This window comes from Echinops telfairi, unplaced genomic scaffold, assembly GCF_000313985.2.
Source record: "Echinops telfairi isolate 266 unplaced genomic scaffold, ASM31398v2 ScPeMD7_1;HRSCAF=3_0, whole genome shotgun sequence".
Classification (NCBI taxonomy): domain Eukaryota; kingdom Metazoa; phylum Chordata; class Mammalia; order Afrosoricida; family Tenrecidae; genus Echinops; species Echinops telfairi.
This window is the reverse complement of record NW_022103896.1, coordinates 2,336,900-2,353,704: the sequence shown is the minus strand read 5'-3', so window position 1 is coordinate 2,353,704 and position 16,805 is coordinate 2,336,900. Positions and strand designations below refer to the sequence as shown.

The 16,805-nt window shown below is 61.1% G+C and overlaps 1 protein-coding gene across 1 annotated transcript in view; it reads left to right on the top strand.

Moving 5' to 3' along the window:
* DENND3 (DENN domain containing 3) overlaps positions 1 to 16,805 on the top strand; it is a 98,393-nt gene that overhangs the window by 74,899 nt on the left and 6,689 nt on the right. The window contains exons 6-16 of the mRNA XM_004697637.2: positions 737 to 856; positions 1,500 to 1,718; positions 3,266 to 3,387; positions 5,791 to 5,946; positions 7,496 to 7,592; positions 9,579 to 9,682; positions 10,218 to 10,417; positions 11,581 to 12,102; positions 14,275 to 14,534; positions 14,935 to 15,105; positions 16,179 to 16,308. Of these exons, the coding sequence (XP_004697694.1) occupies positions 737 to 856; positions 1,500 to 1,718; positions 3,266 to 3,387; positions 5,791 to 5,946; positions 7,496 to 7,592; positions 9,579 to 9,682; positions 10,218 to 10,417; positions 11,581 to 12,102; positions 14,275 to 14,534; positions 14,935 to 15,105; positions 16,179 to 16,308 (2,101 nt within the window). The remainder of the gene's footprint in view (positions 1 to 736; positions 857 to 1,499; positions 1,719 to 3,265; positions 3,388 to 5,790; positions 5,947 to 7,495; positions 7,593 to 9,578; positions 9,683 to 10,217; positions 10,418 to 11,580; positions 12,103 to 14,274; positions 14,535 to 14,934; positions 15,106 to 16,178; positions 16,309 to 16,805) is intronic.

The following is a 16,805-nucleotide window of genomic DNA, read 5'->3' as shown; positions in this document are numbered from 1 at the left end:
ACAGCCAATACACTGGCAGTCCTTCAAGTCTCGAGGGCCGCCAGGTGCAAGTCAAGGAAGCACACAGCTGAGTCCTCTGAAGAGCAATTCAGGCAGTCGGCCACAGGCAGCAAACAGCAGGGCAGGTCACCAACAGTCAGCCAGATGACAGGGTCCAACAGCCCCCAGTTCAATCGATGTATATGCCAGTAGCATGGCGAAGCAGGTCCTGAAGGAACCTCAAACTACAGCGACACGGTCAACGGGTTAGGTGTCCCACAGGTAGTGCAGCTTGAAAGTTGAGGCAGAGAACCAGCTAAGGCGGCCGCACACTGGTCTGATCATCAAGAGCAAGAGACCAGAAAGGCGAGGCTCACTGAGCCATTTGCCTCTTCGCCCTTCACTTAATCCCACATGCGTTCCTTGGCCAGGCTGGCACCATAAGCCTCCCTACTGCACATGCAGACTGCCCACGCTGTGTGCAGTGAGTTACCTACCCACTGGGCTGCTCGCCGCAAAGTCAGCTGTTCGAACCCCCCAGCCTCTCTGCGCTCGAAAGATGAGGCTTCCTACTCCTGTCGGGAGTGACAGTCTGGGACGTGAAGTAGACGGGGCAGCTGGGCGCCCTGGCAGTGGGTTCAGCTTGTCCTTTGGGGCCGCCTGCTCAGCTGTGGGTTGTGGAGCAAGGGCGTGGGCGCAGCCATGCTCTCTGCACCCACCGCTGTGTTTCCGTGTATTGTGCCTGTCGGGCTCACAGGTGTTCAACATGAAGCCTCTGCAGGTTGTCTTCCCCTCCCGCGTGGACCCCGAGAGCCCGCTCATCGACTTGGACCTGCACCTACCCTTGCTCTGCTTCAGACCCGAGGCCGTGCTGCAGGTGAGCCCGTGCCGGCCTCCCCCGGGCTCCCGTTGTCTGCCGGGGTGTTGCTCAGGGCGACCTCCTGGGGGCTTCCATGTGGCTGCTTCCCACAGGGATCACCAGGCCTCGCTTCGGAGGCACCACCGGCTGGACTGGAACCTCCGGCCTCTTAGGCAGCAGCTGAAGCATTTGCAGTTTCTACCACCAGGGCCCCGCCTGGACGGGACCAGAGCTCTGCCCACTGCGGGCCTGTAGGACAGAGGGGTGCTTCCCCTGAGGGTGTCCGAGGCGGCAGCAGACGGTGCCCTGGCTCGCGTGGGGCAGCTCTTGCTGCATGGAGCACCACGCTGTAAGCGTGGCACCCCAGGGCTCCCTGAACTGGTTGGACGGGGTGTCAGGCTCGGCTTCATGTTAAAGCGCAGTCAGAACGTATGTCCCTGGGAATGTTTGTTTTCGGTTTGTAGCCAGTGTTCAGTGCATGGGGTTTGCAAGTAGCAAATGGAGCAGAGAAGACAGGTGCCAGGTGTGTGTGAGTCTGTGTGTGGTCTCAGGGGCATGTGTAAGGTGACAGGTGTGTGTGTGAGTGCCCGTGTGTGGTCTCAGCTGGCACGTGCGTGTGCCTGTGTGTACAGGTGTGTCCCTGGCCCTGTCGCCCCTGCAGGTGCTCACATGCCTGCTCACCGAGCAGCGCGTGGTGTTCTTCTCCTCCGACTGGGCCCTGCTGACGCTGGTGGCCGAATGCTTCCTGGTGTACCTGCACCCTCTGCACTGGCAGCACACCTTCGTGCCCATTCTGTCGGGCCAGATGCTGGACTTCCTCATGGCGCCCACCTCCTTCCTCATGGGCTGCCACCTGGAGCACTTCGAAGAAGTCAGCAAGGTGCGCGCGGGCTCCCTGCCTCCTGCTGTACCGACAACCGTGCCACAGGGGTGGGCCTCCCACAAACACTCATTCATATTCTCACCGTGCCAGGGGCTAGAGCCCTCCAGGGTTGCGGTGGGTGGGAGTGGTCGCTGGTCCTCCTTCCGATTCCCCGAGGAGGAGCCGAGCCCTTGGGCATCTTGCAAGGGCTTGTCGTCCAGTTGCATGTCCACTCTGGTGAGATGCCAGGTCACAGGGCCCGCCCTGTAGCCGGTGCTGCGTTTCCAGAGTGCTCCGTGGACAGTGGACACGACTCCCCTCGCGGACAGGGCTTGTCTCTTTAGTCTCTTAACCGTTTGGCTTTGGGCTCAGAAATCTTCCCAAACACACGAGTCCCCGAGCTCTGGTTAGCAGTGCAGCAGCCGGCCCGTGCCCTGTGCTTCCCTGAGCACCTCAGAGCCAACCCCAGACCCAGGAGGGCTCCGACAGACAATGGGGTCTCCTCGGCCCGGCCTCCTAGAGGGACTGCCACTCATGGGGCAGGTCACCCACCCGGGCACCCAAGGAGTACACGGCCAGCTTGTTAGGAAAGAGGGGAGGTTGGCTCGAGGGTTTAAGACTGGGCAACTGGTTTTAGGTGTGGGGAAAAGATAAAACCAAACATGTTTCAGACACGTCATCAGGAAAGCTGTTTGCCCCCCGCACCCCCTTACCAAACCCTTTTGTGGGCTGTGAGCTCTGGAAGGTTCCAGGAAGAGAAGCCAAGCTTGGCTGAGAGCGTTGGGGACTGCTTTTGTCCCTGGTGCTGGGGACAGGAGAAGTCGGCCTGGGAGTGGCGGGTGTGGGCAGAGGGCATGCTGTGCCCTGTCCTGAGTGTTTGCCGGGTGTCTGTGAGGCCTGGGGTCCAGGGCCTGGTGTGTCTGAGGGCCTCTAGGTGCCACAGGGAGTGGGCAGCGGTCCCTCAGGGATGCCACATGTCACCACACACATATTTCAGAAATTCTTAAGTGTGTGTACTCACCGAGGCCGGCCCTGCCTCTGTGGCTCCTGGCTCCTGTTCTAGGCCCGGCAGACGGTGAGGTGCACTTGGGGTGAGGAATGTGCCCATCCCCTGGGTCCCCCTCGGAGGAGGGCTAGTTAATGAAATCAGGTGTGTGAGTGTAACGCCACCCCCCATCATGCCTTAGAACCCGAGTTAGGAGGACGGCACAGGGTGGGCTTCCTTCTGCTGTCTCCCTGGGTGGGAGCTGGCCTGGCAGTGGACATCCTGCCGTTTGCAGACTTGATATAAGGTGGGAGGCCCTGGTGACACACACAGAAACCTCAACCACTGGTCCCCCCCGTCCCCCGCGGAGGCTCCTCAGGAGATGGTCCTTGGCTGCCTGCATCTGGGTCCCGGGCTCAGGGTCCATGTTCTGCTTTGCACCCGGGTCCCAGGAGTCCGAGTCGCCCTGGGAGCGCTCCCAGGAGTGGTGCACGGGCCGTGTGCATTTCCACTAATGCGCACCCTGCTCAGCGGGCTTTCAGAGGAACCTCACCCTGATGTCTGCAAACGCCTCTCACAGGAAGCCGACGGTCTGATGCTCATCAACGTCGACAGTGGGAGTGTCACTTGCTCTAGGCCTTTGGACGCCGAGGTGGACATCCCCGAGGTCCCCATGCATGCGGCCCAGACCTTCATCCAGAGGTAGGGTGGAGTGGACTGGTGGGTAGATCAGGCAGGTGTACACTGTGGGTGGACCAGGTTGGGCGTGCACTGAATGGACCAGGCGGGTGTACACTGTGGGCGGACCAGGTGAGCGTGCACTGGATGGACCAGGCAGGCATACACTGGGTGAACCAGATGGGTGTACACTGGGTGGACCAGATGAGTGTACACTGGGTGGACTCAGCGAGCAGGCACTGTGTGGTGGACCCAGTGGGTGGACTCGGGCGGCACGGATGTGGTGGGTACTTGGTGGTGTGTGTGGTGAGCTGTTGCCAGTTGTCTGTGAGATGCTGGGGCTGTGGTGTGTGTGTGGACTGGGGTTATTGGAGAGCATTTCCGGGGAACAGTGATTTGACTTCATCCTGTCTTGCTGATGGTCTGGGGGTGAGGTGTCAGGTGAGGACCACCTGGGGGTCCAGCACCCTCTGTGCCCAGGGTCCCGAGTGGTCACTGGGTCCTTCCTGTCGAAGGCTGTGAAGCACTATGGGCGCTGCCTGGGAGCCAGCCGCTGTGCTTGGCGTCTGAAAGCTGGGTCCTGAGCCGTTGCTCTGCTGCTGCTCCCCAGACGGGCACCCCAGGGCCTCCCTGCAGCACTGCAGCCAGGTGGGAGCAGCTTTCCTCTGGGAATGCCCCTGGGGGACTTGGAGGGCTGCCCTGCTGACTCTGGGAAGCACCAGCCCACTGGCCCATGACTCATGGAGTGGGGCGTGCTGTGATGCTGGAGGGCGGCCAGCTCTGGGCATATGTGTGTGCGTGTGTGTGTGTGCGCGCGCACGTGCGTGTGTGTGTGTGTGTGTGTGTGTGTGTGTGCTTCCAGGAAGGTGGCACTTCCCTTGGTCCCCAGGAGGCTGAGGCTGGAGTCCTGGCACAGCGGGCCATGGGGTCTCAGACGGACTCAGCCCTGTCTACTCTGTGTTGTCAACATGGTCAGACCTTGGTGTCTAGACAGCGTCCCTGAGAGCCCATGTGGGCACCTCCTTGTGGACAGGGGACACGGTGTGTCTCCATGCTGCAGTGGACAGCGTCCCCGAGACGCCCTCTCTGGCCTCCCCTGTCCTTGTCCCCAGCCCAGCCCTCTTGGGGGCAGGAACAGGGTCCCCAGCCATCCCAGCCTGCTGGGGGTTCCCTGGGAGGGCCGACATTGGGTGTGGGCTTAGAGCCCATTGGGTCCTGCCTGGGTAGGGTGTGAGAGGGGAAGCTTCTGGAAGCTTCCAGGAAGTCCCTGACCATGGTCCTGGAGTGGCCATCTAAGCTGGACAGCCGGGGGCAAGATGAATTGTTCAGGTCTGTGAGTCCAGCGTCCCCACCTGGTCGTGCTGGCAGGAGGAAGACGACCCCCCCTAGCTCCCCTCCCTCCCATCCGAGGTGTTTTCTCTTTGGGGCACAGAGAGCTACCACTTTGTTCCCTCAACTCTGGGCGAGCAGCCTCACCCCCAACGCTTCCAGAGTGTTTTCTGTAACTACTGAACAGCCTGGTCTCTAGGCAACCCTGTGTCCGGCCTTCCTATCCGGGGGACCCTCAGTGTGTCTGTGTGTGTGTTGGGGCGGGGGTGTGTGTGCCCTGGAGAAAGTCCCGGGACTTTGAATTCCACTTTCCCACGAAGGTGGAGAAAGAAACCCTCTGGACCTCCCCCTGGTGACTGGCCTGTCCTGCATGGCACCACCCTGACTGGGCTCCTCCACGTGGTCTCTGGGGGTTCCGTGGCCGAAGCACTGGCCTGCCCACCACAAGGTCAGAGGTTCAAACCCCCAGGTGGCGCTGAGGGAGAGAGAAGAGGCCATGTGTTCCCAAGAAGATGCACAGTCTGGGGTGGGGCGGGGTCCAAGAAACAGCTCAGCTCTGTGCTCCGGGTCCCCTGAGCTGGAATGGACCCAGGGCAGGGGGCATAGTTGGTGTGTCTCTGTGTGGCTCCATTGTGTGTGGTGTCACAGAGGGCTCCCAGGATGTGTCTAGACTCCTCCAACTTATTGGGTCCCTGTGGCACCCTGGGGGCGTTGTGGTTACACGCTGGGCTGTGATCTGCATGGTTGGCTGTTCAAATCCACCAGCAGCTCTGAGGGAGAAAGACTGCTTTCTACTCCCGCCTACAGCTAGCCTCAGACACCCGCAGGGGCGCTGTGAGTGAGCGTGTGCGGGGTGCTGTGTGTACTAGGCCGTCTGCATGAGCCCTGGGCATGTCCGTGGGACAGAGGGCCTAAGAAGAAAGGCCAGGTGATCTTCCAGAAGCACAGGCTTGACATGGGGAGGAGCCCAGTCCCTGCTCACAGGGAGTGGGGGAGCGGGGGCGCCATGATTCAGGACAGAGCTGGGAGCCAGGCATCTCCAGCTGGACAGTCGTAGGTCAGGGGTGCTCGGTGGCCAGCCCCCTGTCCTCTCCCCAGGGTCCAGAACCTGCAGCTGCACCAGGAGCTGGACCTCGCGCACCGCAGCGCCAGCACAGACCTGCATGAGGGCCAGGGCCGCCGGCGCGCCTGGCAGCAGCAGCTCAACAACCATATCCAGCAGGCTGCCCTCCAGCTGCTGGTCAGCATCTTCAGGTAGGAGGGACCGCAGCACCCCTGAGGCTCAGGCCACCGGAGGGTCTGTCACGGCAAAAGCGAGCTGGGCCGGTCCCTGCAAGGCCTGTCCTTGTTGTCAGACCCCTTTGGCTCTGGCTCTCTGTACTCCAACCTGCACGGGGGGTGGGGTGCCCTCAGGGAGCCCGAGTGGTGTGTAGCTAAGCGCTGGCTGCCCGCCAGAAGTTCGGGGGTTCAAACCCGCCCATCAATGCCAGGGAGGAAGAGCTGGTGACCTGCTCCCAGAGAGACCTTAACCTGAGCCACCCGCTCCCTGTCCCAAACCCCCACGCTCCCCACGGGCAGTTACAGCCAGAGCATGCTCACCTGGTGCATTTTCTCAGGGAGGATCCCCCACCACAGGTCTACTGTGCCTCCTCCAGCCCCACCTGTGTCCTGCACATTCTCACCTGGCTGCCCTGTCTCAAGTGGGCCCAGAGGGGGTGGGGCCAATAGCAGTGGGTCAGGGAAGGTTTGTGCCTAAGTTATTTGTGTCCTAAATTCCATGGTTGCGAAGTGTGCATGCACGTGCACGTGTGTGTGCATGCATGTGTGTGTGACCTTTTCTTCCCTCCAAGCTCCCCTCTTCTCTCTCCCCCCAGTGGCTCTCTCCCGGGGTAGTATTCCAGGGAGGCGAGGTGACCCATGGGCAGGTCCGTGCTGTCTGGAGGTTAGTCCACTGGGTGGGCTTTAAGCTGAGCTCGCCCGGTCAGGGTGCAGTGTAGCACCGATGAAACATACACCTTTCCTCTAGTTTTTGAATGCTTCCTCCCCACCACTATCATGACCCCAATTTTATCTTACAAATCGACTAGACCAGAGCAAGTACATTGGTACAGATAAGAGCTGGAAACACAGCGAATCCAGGACAGATAAACCCCCTCTGGACCGATATTGAGAGCAGTGATATCAGGAGAAGGGGAGGTGTGGGGAGAAAGGGGGAACCGATCACAATGATCTACATATAACCCCCTTCCAGGGGGACAGACAACAGAGAAGTGGGTGAAAGGAGACATTGGACGTGTAAGACACGGAAAAAAAAAAGATAAATTATGAAGGGTCTGTAAGGGAGGGAGGGGTGGGAAAGGGAGAGGGGAAATGAGGAGTTGATACCAAGGGCTCAAGTAGAAAGAAACTGTTTTGAGAAAGATGATGGCGTCAAATGTACAAATGTGCTTGACACCACGGATGGATAGATGGATTGTGATAAGAGTTGTACGAGCCCCCAATAAAAAGATTTTTTAAAAAGCTGAGCTTGCTGACCACCAGCCTTGGGGTGACGGTTTCAGAGACAAAATGGTTTTGTCCTTGTGCTGCTGCCTTAGTTTATGTGAGGCCGGGGGCTTGTCGGGAGCAGCAGGGGCTGGGGGCTCGCAGACCAGCCGTCAGCCCATGACAGGGTAACTCGGACAGGCCTCCCGACCCTCCTCGGAGGCTGTGGCCCGTTCCTGGGTCCCCATGCACATCAGTCATACCGACACGCTCCGGCCTGCGATGCGGGCAGGTGACGGCGGCCTCTTCTCCTGGCTAGGGAGGTGAAGAATCATTTAAATTATGAACACCGAGTGTTCCACAGTGAGGAATTCCTGAAGACAAGAGCCCCCGGGGAGCAGCGGTTTTATAAACAGGTGAGAGGCACGCGTGCACCGTCTCTGTACCCCGCCCCTGCTTTGAAAGCCTGCGTCTTGGGACACGTGTGCTCTGCATCTGTTCGGAGCTGATGGGTTCCTGCGTCTGCTTTTCCCGGGTCCCCCACCCGAGCAGTGACCCATCTGTGCTATCCTTGGGAGGGAGGGAGGTGTGGGGGACGTGACACCCCATCCCTGGCGTTTCACCCCTTCACAGTGGTGTCCCACTGTCTGGCGTGAGACACTTTCAGGGTCTCTCCTTGTCCACTGGGCTCACCCTGTGCCCCCACCCCCGTCCACTTTCCATCCCGGGGCTCTCCCACCCTTTCATGACACCCCCAGCATGTGTTCCTTTGTGTAGAGGGATTTCTAATTGAGGATTAGGTGGGGTTTACACTTCAGATCAACTCTGCGTGCAACAGTTCAGCCGAGTCGTCAAGCGCCCCCCGCCCCGACTGTAACCTACACCCCCCGATTCTCCCTCTCGTGGACCCCCATCCTCCCTTTCACCCAAGTCAGCACCTGTCAGCCTGCTAGCCTGCTGCTGCATCTTCTCCCTTCCCCTCCTCCCCAGGGGAGATCCCAGTCGATTCCCCTTGGCTGGCCAGCCTAGTCTTGGTGTTGATCCTCATAGCAGGGTCTTTGACAATGCTGTTCCTTTGTGATCCCTCCCTTCCCTCAGCACCGTGCTCCCCAGGCCCATCGTGTCATGAGGGGTCTCCTGGGTCAGCATTCATTTTCAGGGGTGTATAGTATTCCACGGTGTGTACGTACCACAATTTCTGTGTCCATTCTTCTACGACGGGCCGTGAACAGAGGAGCACACATGTCTGTTCACGTGCCGGCTCTCCCTTCTTCGGGGTGGACACCTAGCAGAGAGGTTGCTGGCCCCTTGAGAACCGTTACCCCCAGGTGTTTGAGGTGGTGCCAGGCCGCTGTCCACACTGGTTGTTTTGTGCAGACCTTGCCTCTGCGTCCTCATTTCTGTCAGGCTTGCTTCATGGCTCCTTCCCCCCTGGCACTGGCTGGTGTGGGTGACTGGACACCAACCCCCTGCCATCGAGTCTGTGCTGACCACGGTGATCTTATGGGCCAGGGTGGACCTGCCCTTGTGAGTTCCTGAGACTGTAACTCTGTACGGGAGTAGAAAGCGTCATCTTACTGCCTTGCAGCCGCTGGTGGCTTCACACTGCTGGCCTTGCAATTAGCAGCCGATGCACACTCTGCGCCACCGGGGCCCCTGCCGACAGAGAGGTCTGTTCACTTCCGGGCACGTCTCAAGGGGGGTGGTCTGCGTTTCTTGAGCTAAACTTATTCGGCTGAAAGGCAGTGTGATGGTGGATTTACCCTGGACATTCCACGTGGACAGGGCCACACCATGTGTGGACATTCCATGTGGACAGCAGCACACCGTATGTGGATATTCCACGTGGACAGGGCCACACCAGGTGTGGGCATTCCACGTGGACAGCAGCACACCGTGTGTGGACATTCCTCGTGGACATTCCACGTGGACAGCAGCACACCATGTGTGGACATTCCATGTGGGTAGGGGGCATACTGGGCATGGGCAGCCCACGTGGACAGGGACACACCATGTGTGGGCATTCCACATGGACGGCATCACACCGTGTGTAGACATTCCACGTGGACAGGGCCACACCAGGTGTGGCCTATTCTGCTCCGCTTCATGCTTTCAAGGTTCATCCACGTGGTAGCGAGTATCAGGGTGCTAGCTGGACTTTTAACTACCAGGTTGGTGGTTCAAAGCCACCAGCTGCTCCAGGGGAGGAAGACGAGGCTGCCTGCCTTCAAGGCCCTGTGGGGCAGTGGTACTCTTCAGGTTGCTATGACTCCACAGTCCTGGGCGTGGCTTGTTGCTTGTGGCTCAATGTTCCTGCCACTGGCCCGTGGGCGGGCTCTGCAGGGGTCAGTGGCTGGGACTCTGCGTGCAGGAGAGGGATGGTGCATCCCTGTCTGTTCCAGGTTCTAGACACCTACATGTTCCATGCGTTCCTGAAAGCCCGGCTGAGCAGGAGGATGGATGCTTTTGCCCAGATGGAGCTGAGCATGCAGTCCGAGGAGGACAGGTGGGTGTTTGTGTGTCTGCACGTGTGTCTCGGTGTACGTGCATGTACACGTGTGTGTTCACTCTGACAGCCTGCTTCCATGGAGAAAGCCTGCAGGGCCGTCCTACCTTGTGTCACAGGGTTACTGGGTCATAATTGACTGGATGCAGTGGGCAGTGGATATGGAAGTGGCCTCTGTGTGTGTGTGGTTCTTGGGGGGACACTGAACGCCACCCAGGTGTGCTCCCGGTGTTGGTGCCTCGGTACCTTTGCTCACGGTGTGTGCCCCGCCTCGTGACCATTCACCGCTCCTGAGCGGACTGCACTGCCACCTGGCCTGGGTGTCTCTCTGGAGGTCCCGCCTCTGGTCTTGCTGTGCGAGAGGCCCTGCTGTGCTGTCAGGGCTGGTTTGTGCCGGAAGCCCCATTTGCACCCCACCCCCTTCACTGCTCCAAGTTTTGATCCCGTGAGGTCACCACGCGGCCTGCCCACAGTGGACCGACAGCACGCTCCTTGGAGAGCCGCTCTGTGAGCCATGAGCTTTCTTCCGCCCCAGGATCAGTGGCCTGCTTGGCAGCCCCCGTCGGCCCACCGTCCAGAAACTGGCCCTGCGCAAGTCCTCCCCGCTGCAGGCGGCCCACCGACGCATGGTAGTCAGCATGCCCAACCTGCAGGACATCACTGTGCCCGAGCTCCCGCCCAGGAACGCCTCCCTCCGGAGCGTCAGCCCCTCCAGGGCCTGCAGCAGCCGCAGAGGTGAGGTGTCCCCCTCGACACGAGTCTGCAGTCCCCTGCAGCTGATGGCGACTGACCGGCTCCTTCACGGGAGGAGGGACTTTTGCAGCTGCTCCGCTATCTGAAGCATTTTCGGAGTGCTAGTTTGAGAGCCATGTTGACGGCAGAAAAGTGTCTTCTTTTTGTTTGTTTGTTTGGTTTTTTCCCATCTCGCTTTCCTGTGCTGGAGCCTTGGGTGCGATGGGTACAATGCACGGCTGCTTACCTATACGTCACCAGTTCAGACCCACCAGCTGCTCCAAGGGAGAAAGATGAGGCTGTCTGCTCCCCCCGTAAATGTTACAGCCCTGGAAGCCCTCTGGGCAGCGCTCCGTGTCCCTGTGGAGTCCCTGTGATCACGTGAGTGGTGGCAGTGATGCGTCAGGGCCTGCACAAACACGTGCTGTTGTTGCAATGTGCCATCAGTCTGTCCTGACTCGTGCCCCCGTGCATACCAGAGGGAGACACAGCCCGGTCCTGTGCCACCCTCACAAGGGTGTGTCCTGAGCCCATTGTTGCAGCCACGGTGTCCATCCAGCCCACCCAGGGTCTTCCTCTTCTCGGTTGACTTTGCGCTTGACCAAGCACGATGTCCTTCCCCAGGGACTGGTCTCTCCTGACATGTCCGAAGGAGGTCTTGGGCAGCCTGGTGACCGGTGCAGCATGTCCTTTGGTCTCTGGACTGCTGTTCCCAAGCCGGACGGAAACCTTGACCACCTCGACCTCTCCTCCGTCCGTCATGGGGGGACACCGTGGCCCTGTGGTGAGGGCTTGGGTTTCGGTGGTTTTGTTCTTGACACCGAGTTCTCATCCATCCTGAAGTCTACATCCTTGATCTTCATCAGCAAGGGCATTAATCCCCCTCACTCTCAGCGCGCAAGCTGGTGTCCTCTGCACACCGCAGGTGGCTAGGCAGTCTTCCTCCAGGGCTGACTGAGTTCTTCGTACCATCCGGCTTCTTGGATGATTTCCCTGCCATATGGACTGAACGAGGCTGGTGAGGGGCCACACCCCAACGTGAACCTCCAGACTGTACACCGAGCAGCACCCCGCTGGCCTGTCCTTGGATCCCACAGAGTGCCTGGAGGTGGCGGGGCTGGTGTGGACCGGAGCTCTGTGCTAATCCCTGCCCCTTGGTGTTTCAGCGCAGAGCGTGGCCCCCAAGGCAACCTTCACGTTCAAGATCCCAGAAATCCACTTCCCACTGGTGACACAGTGTGTCTGCACCTACTACGCGGACTTTGTCGACCTCCTGAGCAAGGCCATGGGCCTGCTGGGCCCCGACAGCTCCGTGCTGCTGGCCCGCTACTTCTACCTGCGCGGACTCATCCAGCTGATGCAGGGCAGGCTGCTCGGCGCCCTGCTGGACTTCCAGAGCCTCTACAAGACGGACATCCGCATCTTCCCCGCCGACCTGGTGAAGCGGGCGGTGGCGGCCATGTCCGCCCCCGAGCGCGCCCAGACAGAGCGGACGCCAGAGCTGAAGCGGCTCATCCACGAGGTGGTGGACAAGCCCGGGGAGGTGGCCAAGGTGGATGACCACGTCAAGAACTTCGAGCTGCCCAAGAGGCACATGCAGCTGGAGGACTTTGTGAAGCGGGTCCAGGAGTCGGGTGTAGTGAAGGACGCCAGCACCATCCACCGGCTATTTGAGGCGCTGACCGTTGGTAAGGGGCAGGGCTGGCGTAGGAGGAGGGGGCTGTGAGCCTCAAGGACAGGTGTGGCACCACACGCATGTGGATGAGGCTGAGTCCCAAAGTGGTTCACACACTTGTGCCCAGGGGTCGGGGGTCGGTGGGGGAGTGGATGGCTCTGGGTCCTCTGTGGGGGGGCTGCAGACAGGTGAGTTTCCTCAGTGACATCTGTCTGACTCCTTCTCCTAGCCCACCTCCCGAGAGTCGGTTCCGAATCACAGCAGCCCATAGGACCAGGTAGAGCATCCTCTGTGGGTTTCTGAACCTGTCCGTCTTCAGGGCAGCAGAAAACCTCATCTTTCCCCAGGGGACGGATGGTGACTTTGAGCTGAAGACCTTGTAGTTGGCCTTGTAGGACAGCACATCAGCATTCTGCCACCAGGGCCCCCTAGGGGACCTCAGAGTAAAGGTCTACTCCAAAGAGGGGGTGCCGGGGGGTCCACCGGGCAGTGCACGCCAAGCCAGCCTGGCGGGGCGTGGTGGTGGTTTTGGGGCCCTCCACAGGGGCCGTCTTGGTGGACTTCCCTGAGGGACACAGCAAGATCCCAGGGACTTCGTAGGAAGCAGCCCTAAGGAAACTGCACTGGGGAGGAAAGGCCAGGAGACACCGCCCTCTGTTGGCGGGAGGCGGCACTGCAGTCCCTCTGGACCCATTGCCCCCCCCCTCCAGCCCCCCACCCCCCACCCGTTCTGCCCGTGGGGGCACTGCAGAGACTTGGGCTTGTCTCCAGGTGGGCAGGGCAATGTGGCGGGACTAGCCTGCCCCACCCTCCGAAGCCCTGATGTGAACGGTAACGGACCCTTGCTTTGCAGTGTACACACCTGCCTCTCACGGGTCTTATCTCCGGGTCCCTGGCTCCTCCGGGTAGCTTTGAGGGGTTGGATGACGGTGAGGAAACATTTGTCCCCTGCACACCCTCACCCCCACCCCCAGCCCCGCAGCGTCCCCAGCGCAGGGACCGTGGGTTCACAGGACACACCCCACTCCTAGTTCTTATTCCTGATGCAGTGGCCCCCCCCTCTCCCCTGCTCCCCACCAACCTCTGGGATTGGTTTGTCGTAATCCTAACAGATAGTGAAACTGACCAATCCTTTGTGAGGGTCCCCCCACCACCACCAGCATTCGCTGGCCGCCCCATCCCTGGTGGGCTGAGCCCCTTAGCATCAGTCCCCATGTGGGGCTTACAGGGCCTGGTGAAAGGGCAGGTCGCAGCAGTGCCATGCTTGGTCTGAGCTCTGGGCTCTGCGGAGGCGGGCCCGAGGGTCTCAGGTCGGGGGCAGCCTGCATCTTAGGAAAGCCCTTCTGGGTGCAGAGTGACCGCTCAGAGCCTCTTGCTGGGTGCATGGGCGGGGCCCTGGACACACCGGACAGAGCGGCCGACAGACTCAGGACACAGGAGACAGCTGTGCGCTCCAGGAACTGGGAGAGGCTGAGGAGCGAGAGCAGCAGGGCTTGGGGACAGCGTGGGGGAGTGGACAGGGACAGGCCCGTCCAGCGGGGTGGGCCTGGGCCACACAGCTCAGCAGCCATGCCGCGGGGCTTCCCACCGCCTCACTCTGAAACCTGTGCTCTGTTGTTTGTCCTGAAGGGACGGTGGCCGGGCCACCTTTAGGCAGGGCTCAATCCAGCGGCACTACAGAGGAATGCTGGACTAGCTCCTGGAGGTCGGCCCTTCCCAGAGCAGTCTCTGTGTTCCCAAGGAAACTAGGAGTTGCGCCGTAACTAGGTGTGGGTCACGCGGCCAGCGCTGGGGTCAGGGCTGCAAACCGAGGCCCACTCACTGCCACTGTGTCGGTGCCGACCCACAGCCCCTCCGCGTGGGTCTCCGAGACTGAGTAGAAAGCTCATCTTCCTGTGTGTGGAGCGGCTGCTGGTTTCGACTGCGGCTCCCAGCCCAGCGCGTAACAGCTGCACCACCCCGGCTCCATGGGGTCCGGCCAGCAAGGGCCAAAGAGTCAGCCCCCCTGGTGCCAGGGAAGGAGGCACAGCCAGGAAGACCACATGCATGCTCCCTCTCCTAGGTGGACAGAGCAGTCAACGCCGTAGGACTGTCTTACGGGGGCGGGTGGGTGGCAAGTGCCCCGACCTCTGTGTGCACGCGTGCTTCCTCAAAGCCTCTCCCCCTCCTCCTGGCACACATCCAGGGCAGCAGAAGCAGATCAACCCGGAGACCTTCCGCGACTTCTACCGCTGCTGGAAGGAGACGGAGGCCGAGGCGCAGGAGGTCAGCCTGCCGCGGTCAGTGACTGACCAGCTGGACAAGAATGAGTGTGTCTACAAGCTGTCCGGCGCCGTTAAGACCAACCGCGGCGTTGGCAAGATCGCCCTGACCCAGAAGCGCTTGTTCCTGCTCACAGAGGGCAGGCCCGGCTACGTGGAGATCTCTACCTTCCGGAACATAGAGGTGGGCCGGCCGCCTGAGGCTCAGTGGGCTGGGGCTTAGTGGGGCTGGACCCCTAGAGCTCCGTGGGACAGGCTACTGGGGCTCCATGGGACAGGCTACTGGGGTTCAGTGGCACAGGCTACTGGGGCCATCCACCCTAGACTCAGCTGGGGCGGGTCACTCTCCACCGGGACTGCCCAGCTCTTGGTCAGACCCTCTGGGGCAGCCCTCACCCTTTGTGGGCCTGCATGTGAGCCCAGCTCCTTCCACAGCTCCGGGCCCCAAAGCCTGAGCCCCCTACCCCCCACCCCCCATGCTTCATTTCTCCAGTGTGAACACTCTCCTCTCCGACGGTAGCTGCTCCCTGCGTGGCCACTGCCTCTGGGTGTGACACCCCTGCCTTGTCTCTCGGCCTCGACAGGAAGTCAGGAACACCACTGCTGCCTTCCTGCTTCTGCGGATCCCCACGCTGAAAATCAGGGTGTCGTCCAGGAAGGAGGTCTTTGAGGCCAACCTGAAGGCTGAGTGCGACCTCTGGCACCTCATGGTGAAGGAGATGTGGGCCGGGAAGAAGCTGGCAGATGATCACAAGGTCCGAGGGTGCTGCCTGCCCCGCTGAACTCAGGCTTGTCCGTTCCACGGGTCCTCGTCAGCACACGACCCGGGACGTGGCCCCTCCGTCAGTGGGGCTGGCCGGCTGGCCTCTGTCCCTGTGGTGGCAGTGGAGCAGAGGCCAGAGGACGTGGTCCCGTCAGTGGGATGGGTGGAGTTGACCCCCAGTGGCCGTGGAGAGGATGTATTTGTGCTTCCTGGTGACAGGCAGGCTCCGGAGCCAGGAGAGCCCTGTGGCTGAGCGGTGGCTACACAGGTGCCCTCCCTGCCCTCCTCTCTGCTCCCCTTCTGGTGACTGGGCAGCATCCGCCAGGCAGGTCAGCTTGGGCTTCCGGGGCATGGCATAGCTGCCCTGAGGCTTCCTCGCCTGGACGGCACAGGGCAAGGCTGTGGCCGAGGGCAGGGTGGGCTCCAGTGTCCTGGGGACTTAGGTGCCGTGCTCACTGTGGGACCCGCAGTGTCAGCAGAGTTCACAGATGAGGCCACACACCCCCAGATCACACAGGCAGGAGCCCCGTACAAAGACGGGCAAAGACCAAGCAAGTCACCCAGCCGCCGACGGGCCTGCTGTGAGGACGGGAGTCCCTGTGATGGGAGGGGCCCAGGGCTAGGGGTGATGGCGTGGGAGGCAGGTTGAGGCCCGTCCACTTCTGACCCACCCTCTGAGCCTGGTCCCCAGGCTCCTGGCCTTTGGTTCTCATGTCCCAGCCTGGTCCAAGGAAGACCTGGGGACTGCTTTTGCCAATAAAGTTTTATTGAAACACAGCCGGGCTGCCTGCTCTTGTCTGTGGTAACTGCGGCTGGCTTTGTGTGAGGCAGCAGGGCCCGGTGGTCGCAAGGGACCCCCACGTGGCCCTGGACGCCTGGAGTACTCACTGCCAGGCCCTCTCAGAGAGAATTCGCTGACCCTGCGGGAGTGACCAGCAGCTGTCTTCTTGGAGCTAGTGCAGAAAGGTCATCGGGCACTAACCCAGTCGGTTCCCTCTGACCTCGGGGTGCTGTTGCCCTCTGACCTCAGGCTGCTGCTCTGACACCGCTCCACTTTTTGCGCAGGACCCTCAGTACGTCCAGCAGGCCCTGACCAACGTGCTGCTGATGGATGCTGTGGTTGGCACGCTGCAGTCGGCCAGCGCCATCTACGCGGCCTCCAAGCTGTCCTACTTTGACCGGCTGAAGAGCGAAGGTAAGCCAGCGTGCGTGCACCTGGCTCGAGGAGCTCCCGGTCGGTCCTTGGGCCGAGCGTGGCTGGAGTGCTGGCATGGAGGCAGGGGGCCGGCTGGCCCCCTTGCCTCAGTGTCCCGTCTGTGCAGGGATGCCAGACCGCCCTCTGTGAGGGGACACGAGGGAGTGGGAGGACCACAGCCTGGGATCAGCATGAGGGGCCACTCAGAGCAGGCTGGCCCCTGGAGGCGTCGGGCAGGGCAGGCTTCCATGGGGTCACCTTCTCCCAGTGTGCTGCGGTTCTGCACGGCCCCCCGGGGGTGGTGGTGCTGGGACAGCGTGGGTTGTCACAGCCAGAAGGGGAAGGGGGTCCTAGCTTAGAATCCCTGGTGGCGCAAAGGGTAAGTCCTTGACGGTGAATCCATGGGTTGGTGGTTCGAACCTGGCGGCTGGTTTCTGTCGGCGTTGTGCCAGAGCCTGTGGGGCAGTAGGAGGGTTGGCTCTGTCCCCCCGCCCCCC